The 7,335-nt window shown below is 35.9% G+C and overlaps 1 protein-coding gene across 2 annotated transcripts; it reads right to left on the minus strand.

The window, feature by feature from the left end:
• Nucleotides 1-813: 813 nt before the first annotated feature.
• LOC107031442 (protein RETICULATA-RELATED 3, chloroplastic-like) lies at nt 814-3,807 on the minus strand. Of its 2 annotated transcripts, XM_015232826.1 has the most exons (3): nt 1,922-3,807; nt 1,631-1,772; nt 814-1,302 (listed from the first exon to the last, which is right to left on the minus strand). In XM_015232826.1, exon 1 carries the CDS (start codon nt 3,605-3,607, stop codon nt 2,534-2,536), a length of 1,074 nt encoding a protein of 357 aa, XP_015088312.1. In that variant the 5' UTR covers nt 3,608-3,807; the 3' UTR covers nt 814-1,302; nt 1,631-1,772; nt 1,922-2,533. The 2 variants fall into 2 exon arrangements, with proteins under 2 accessions (XP_015088312.1, XP_015088311.1); XM_015232825.1 differs by having other exon boundaries at nt 1,631-3,807.
• Nucleotides 3,808-7,335: the final 3,528 nt, after the last annotated feature.

A 7,335-nucleotide genomic window follows, 5' to 3' on the forward strand; every position in this document is an offset into this window, starting at 1 on the left:
CCCGGGGCCGACCCCCACCTTCCACCAACCGAGCCTAAATTTTTTTATTTTCCAAAATAAAAAAATTGTTTCATTTTAGTTAGAGGAGCTGGATATGGATTTTCATGTTAATCCATTTTAAGCTTAAATTTGTTGAAGACCATATTAACTCATTCAAAAAAAGAAAAGAAAATATGAGTGATCTATTTAATTTAATATATGCAAAATGATTTCATTTCACTTATATGGATTGAAATTGTCACCTTTTTAAAGTATTTCTAATTTCTACGAGAAAGAAACAGATAGATACATAGGGAAGTTCACGTACAACGTGACTTGCTTATTTAATTAAAGACTGAAATTTATTTTATTTCGTAAAGAACTTATCTATTCATCCAATTAGTTCTATGTTCGAATCCCTTGCAACCCACTATCATAACGAAAACTCTAATTTAATCCGTCAACTTCATTAAAAATTTGAATAGATCCACATACACCTCAGTTGACACAAGTACATAAGTCATGTAATATTATTGAATAACAAAGTTTCTACTTTCTATTTTATTTGTAGAGAATTCGTGTAGTTGGAAATCCCTGATAACTAATTAAATAAATCAAGATTTTTACCACATGAAAATCCTAAAGGTAGTACCAAACATAGGCAGATTCAACCATAGTACATTTACATGTAATTTGGTTGAAGTTGAAAAGGAAATGACAAAGGAAAACAATAATTTATCTGAAGTTCAACAGGAAAAAAATGAAAATATTCTGAAGAAAAAAAAACAGAAATAAAATGGAACATACAATTAGGCTGCCCATCAGACTTGCACGTTCACTAATTGGGCCATTCTTATTTCTTTAGCATAAGAAACAAACAGACGAACAAATACAATCATCCAAGAAAGAATTTAAAATATTACATGTTACACTAGTAGGTGAATACACAAATCCAGCTCCAGTCAAAGCACCAATATTTGGTGTCTTTGGATAATCATTTTCCTTTTTACTCTCATGTCATTTCTGTAGTTGATTGGAAAAAAATAACTATAACCCACAACCAAAGCAACATCACCCACAATGACCTGCGTGTCTGTTTATAGTTTGGGTTTAGGTAGTGAAGCAGACATGATGTATGTTGAGAGGCATGCCTCTAATTGTACAAACATCTCTCACCATCAACACCTTCAATTCCTCATTTTGGGACGTTTTCATGCCACTAGTATTGAAAGGAGAGACACTGCCACTTGGTCCAGGGCTCTCTTCCCTGAATTTTGAATTTTGCATCGCAAGTTTACACAACTGCCGTCTCTTTATGTAATCCTGTGATTCATCTTGTAGTTAAAGGCATTGCAAAAAACTAAACACTCATTTGCTGCAATAAAGAAGGTCTCTTCTCGTCAAAGAAAAAAGGGAAGTAAACAATTCTATCTAGAAGCCACTTGTGATATCTCAATATGTAAATATGTTAAAGGTCAAGTTACTTAAAATAGTTGTCCTGGTATAGTTGACCTTTTCCCAAAAAAGATTATGCAACCAAAATTATAGCATCTCTAAAATCAACTGTTAACTTATTTCATTTTTGGGTGCTACCAAATATGCTACAAAGTTATGCAAAACCACAAAGAGGGAACGAATCTGAGATACATACCACAGGCTTAAGCAACTCCCCTATGATTTCCTGTGCCTGTCTCAATCTAATATCCACAATGCTGCCCGGCAAATCGGCTTTAGTTAAAATGTGGAGTGGTTGTTTCAGCTGCTCGTATCCTGGTTTTCCCTTAGTTTCTCCTCTTTGAAATTATCAATCATGAAAATATGTTGGTACTCCAATGATACAGTGAACTAAACTACCATCAAAATGAGTCTACAATTTGAAGAGTCTCTAACTGTTGTGCTGATTTATAATGAAACAGGTGGAAGGTACTGCAGATTGTTATACCTTTCTTCATTTGGAATCTACATTTTCTTTTGTCGACTGTGATTTCCTCGCTACCACCAAGCTCCCACAGGCAATGAACTGCTTCCAAATTCTTCATCTTTTGCTTTTCCTGAGCATCTACTGGCAGGTGAGAACACTTTCTCTGCCACAACTAACTCTAGTGATACTATATTTAGTAGGACACTCATAAAATTTCATTTAAAATATGTATATCCATAAAAAGAAAGAACCCATACACCATCAAAACTATAGCTATATCAGCAGTAACGCAAGACTGAATAAAAGAAATTATCTATGCTGCAGGACCGGAAAACGGTGCTACTTCCCTTTAACATGATTTGGGCATAGTGTCAGTTGCAAGCATGAATGTCATGTTTAACATACAAATGGACATAAATCATAATCAGCACCAACAAATAACTGGTTCTATCATCACTGAAAAGGAAAGCTAGACAGGACACACAAACTCAAAACTCCTAAAGGACATGAAGTCAGAGAAGCTAAACACTACTACTCATTATTTATGATCATAATTCATAGTAAGGGGCAAAAACTGACTAAGCTGAATTGGGGGATTGTAACTAGATAGATATTGATACACACAAAGCCGATTCACTTTGAAACAGAATGACCAGTTTGTATGTTGTCGCTCTGATTCAGCAACCTCTCTTTCTCTACCTTTATTCCATCATCTTTCACAGTAACTAGCTCCCCTTTATCTACACTCTGAGAACCAGTCAGCCTTGCCAACATGACAAATGACATTCCCCCAAGAACATTATTCAAGCATCTCAAAACCACAACGGACGTTTTAAAAACCACTGGAGGAAGAGCTTTGTCTAGCAAGAACTCAATTCCATTAAGCGTTTGGTATCTTAAATTACTGCTGACACCCATATGAGTTGCCCATGTTGCAGCATTTAGAAATGTTGGAGGGGGCTTATTTGGCGTCTCAAAATTAGGATCCATGTTTTTCCTTATCTTGATTAAGCCATTAGAAATTGCAGTTCCAACAAGTCCAGCAGCAAATCCAACTGCAGCAAAGAGAGTTCCTTTGTAGACCAATGTCCCAACCCTACTGAATAAACTGTAAGCCCCAGGCTCAAACATGTGACTTGGTGGGCAACTGGCGAAAATTGAAGGCAGATCTCGACTAGAAACAGATGCTGTTGGTGCCAATATATACATCAACACAAAATTCAAAATGGAACCAACGACAAGTGTGGAAAACACAAAATCCAATTCATTAAGGCCAAAGTTAGGACGAGATGCCATGTCTCCTATGACAGCAGAAGTGACACCAACCAATTCCTCCATAAGAACCTTAAAAGGGAATTGTGGATCCGCAGCAACCCTAGATCTCCAGCCATTAAGAAAAGCACCAATTGGTCCAAAACTGTCCCAGGAATCATCTGAATGTCCCCCATCACCCGAATCCCCATCACCACCGCCACCACCACCAATGCCAATGCTTCCTCCATCACCACCCCCACACCCAGCACAAGGAACTTGATACTTGATAAGCAATTGTTTAGAACCCAAATGGCTGGTAGTTAATGGGTTAAAGCTAAGATTTCTGACGCAACTGTTGTCTGAAAATGTGGGTTTGACAGCAGAAAAGTAACGAGTTTGATAGTGATAGTGGGCTGGAAGTGAAGAGCAGCGAAGTTGAACCACCGCCGACATCTTTGAACCTACTAGAAGAAGATAAATAGAGTGATTTCCGCAAAAGGGGTTGGTTTTTGCAGACAGAGAGAGGACTGGAGTGGTTTGTTGTACTATCAGCAATGTGCACAAAAGAGACGGTGAAATGTATTTCTGCGGAGAAGGTAGAAAATAATCTAAAACCGTAAATAGAGGGAGGGCCGGGTGGGTCGAGTTGCTTCATTTTTCTTTTAGTAGGGAATAGATTTGTCCTATTTATGTATTTTCCATATCATCACAACTCACGGCCACTAATCAATAAAAATATCACGCTTTAATAAAAAGTGGATCTAAAATATCTCAACTATAATAAAATAATACATGGATGAGACAGCTTCTTTTTTGGATCCGGCTCCTCTAGGTTAATTAACTTAATTAATAAATTAATTAGTTAATTAATAAATTAGTTAATTAATTAATTAGTTAACTTAATTAATAAATTAATTAGTTAATTACTATAACGCCCTTCCTTAGTTGACTAGATATAGGAGGACCATTGGCTTAGCCAATTTCAATTTGACTAAGTGTCTCGGCTGGTCAAGGCTTTAGTTTAATTAATTTGATGGATTAATTAATTAATTAAGGGACCTAGTGAAAATTACCAAAACACCCCTAAGTTAGTTAGGTGTCACCCGATTAGGTCTTAGGCTTTTGGGTCCCCTAGATGGTGATTTTTGATTCGTCCTAGGTTAGATATCTAGTTGGTAAGGTTAGTTAGGATGTAGAGTTGGTTAAGAATCCGGGCCCCACCTGGCTTGACCCTTCCGCGCACATGCCCCTAACCACCTAGCTTGTCACGTGGTTCCCCGCTTGGCCGGTTAGCCCATGTGCTTGCACATGGGTTGTTGCTCATTTCTCCTAACCATGTACTCCTTACTATTGCATTTGGAAAGTTCACTCTTTGACCAAGGATCCTCACTATCTCCTTGGACACTTCTTAATCTACATGATCATTTGCATTGATCATGTGATATGGTATCTAGGAATGACACTTGGATGCCTTATACCTCATTGTGAGTTAAGGAAAAAGCATTTTAGTTAAGGGTCTTAATTGAAGGTACAATTTTAGACAGGGCTTATTCATACTTAGAAAATTGGCTATCGCCCTTCGTCAATATTTTTGTATTATGCCCAATACTATTCAATATTGGGCATTGGGATGCCTATATTTTCCCAAATGCATTCTTGAAACCTATTTGGGCTCTTTACTAGGACTATACATTTTTTTGGACTGTTACAAGTTTAACCTAGTACTTTATTAGGGGTGTTAAATACAACTCCCCAAGGTCCTCTCTAAGGGTCTTCGAGGAGGACCATAATATTTGACACTAAAAGTTGTCAATTGATAGTGTGTAATCGACAAAGTGAATAATGCTTAATCGATGGGAGTACGGGTGTCGATGGGAATACGGTTCATTGATAGAGCTCATTGGTTTACACTTACAAATGTCACCAAAAGGCCCTTAAAACCATTATATTTCCCAATCCATTAATTACAAGGACGGTTCGTGGTTGGGAAGATGGTCCATCGACGTGGAGTCGTCGTTTGACCCTCGACTTCATTATCTTAAGTCGGCCAAATAAAGGATGTTTAGTTAATTGGTTAATTAACTAATTAATGGTTAGGGACGATTTTAATTCGTTAGTTGAGGACTATAAAAGGTTTATAAGCCATTAACCTAACCTAACACTACATAATTCCCAAACCAGTATAACTCCCACTTCTTTCTACTTTCTCTCATTACCCCAAAGATCCCATTGAAGAACAAGTTCAGGCCTTATTAGGGCTTCAAGATCATGGATTTCTTCTACAATTCATGGAATCTATTCACTGTTGGGACTTCTTTCCCCAAGAGTTTCTTCACAGTTTAGTTTTCAATGTTTTTCAAAACTATGGTTTTCATCCAAGTTCATGGGTTATCTTTCAAATTGGTGTAATGTAATATTGATTTGATTTATATTGATGGATTATGTAATATTTTTTTTATTTATATCGATGGATTATGATTTTTTTTATTGTTTTTTTGTTGTATTTCTGTAGACTTTAATCTAATTTCCCTAAAAGATCCATGAATGACCTCTTTTTCCTAACTCTAACTATTAATTAGATTGATAGATTATTAGGAATGTTGGATGTGTTATTGTTTAAGTTACTATTATATGATAATGGTGATAGGATTATTAATAAATGCTGTGAAATTGAGGGTGAGATCTTAAAGGAGATTCTTGGAAGCCATTGGTAAGACTTTAAAGATCAAGATTACTTTACTTCAATTATGTTGGTCTATTCTTTATAATTTTGTTCAATTAAAGTATGATGGATGAAGTTATGGATATATGATTATGAAACATGATGATGTGAGCTAATTATAGGTGTGTTGTATGAGAGATTGGAAGTGATTTCTCATGTGCATTCCATTTATTATTATGATATAATGTTCTCACATGATGATAATTTAGTGATCAACGAATGTTCTTTTCCTAGACTTGTGAGCTATTGACATGATTATACAAGGGGTTAGTCTCCCATGACCTAAATTTATATTTGATGTGAAGAAAGACTTAAAGAGATTTGAAAAAGGGAATTTAGCTTAGCACTGAGCGAACTAGCGAATGAGAGGTGTCCCTTCCCATGATGGAAGGTAGGTTCACCATTGTTCTCATGAGATTGACACTATACTACGAGTTATAATAAAGAGGGTTTCCAATATAAATGTCTCTGTTCCTTAACTATGTGACCCCATAGGAAGACTAGATAGTGAATCCACTTAGATGCTACGTTTATGTATGGTTCTACCTTGGCAAGTAGAGCACCTTATTTTGGTGTAGGGTTTCATGACACAGGATTTCATGTTTAGGTAACATGGTCTGTTGTCAGTTATGGTGAATGTTTCCAAATGTGAAATGAATTAGTGAAAGTAACAAGCATGAACACTATCAAGGATGACTTAAGGGACACTTCTTATTTTAGGTAAGGGTATGGAACTTTAGTTATGCACTGCACATGTTAGCGTTGAGGGGATTCCTAATAGGAGGTCTTATGAACTTAATTTATGAATGGAATGCATAATATTGGTTCTATATAATGTCGCTATTATATGATGTTTGTTTCATTTGATGAACATGATATTGGTCTAAATTTCTATGTATAATGATGACTACATATGATCTGATGTTATATAAGGTAAAGGGATTACTTACGGTTTCTTCACTAGTTTACTTGATTGAGGTGGGGTCTATGGGACTTCACATGACAATTGCACTTGTACGCTTGGGTTGGGATTGGGAGTAAGGTCCTTGTATGCTTTGATTATATGAACTCTAGAACTTCAAATGTTGATATGACTTTATATTGAAGTTTTTTTTATATGAATATGAACATGTCTCAATGTTGTTGTGATTATTGACTTGTATATTCTCTTTTGTGTAGATAATGGCTTGCAATGTTACTTAGAATGATTTTAAAGAAAATGGTCCTTTGTTCATATTTTAAAAGGTTTTACCTGCATATGTGTAACACTTCGAAAGTCTAGGACGTGTTCTAGTGCCTAACATAGGTGTATAAAGGTTTAGATACTTTTTTAAGGTCAATTTTTATGAATACATGTCATTTAGGAAGTTTAGAAATCAAAAAGTCAAAGAACGTCTATGACGTCTAGAAACTAGTACAATGAGGTGCCAGTGTGCTTTAGCCTATTTGACTAGGTTTT

The sequence above is a fragment of the Solanum pennellii genome, chromosome 9 (assembly GCF_001406875.1).
Source record: "Solanum pennellii chromosome 9, SPENNV200".
In the NCBI taxonomy this organism is placed as follows: Eukaryota; Viridiplantae; Streptophyta; class Magnoliopsida; order Solanales; family Solanaceae; genus Solanum; species Solanum pennellii.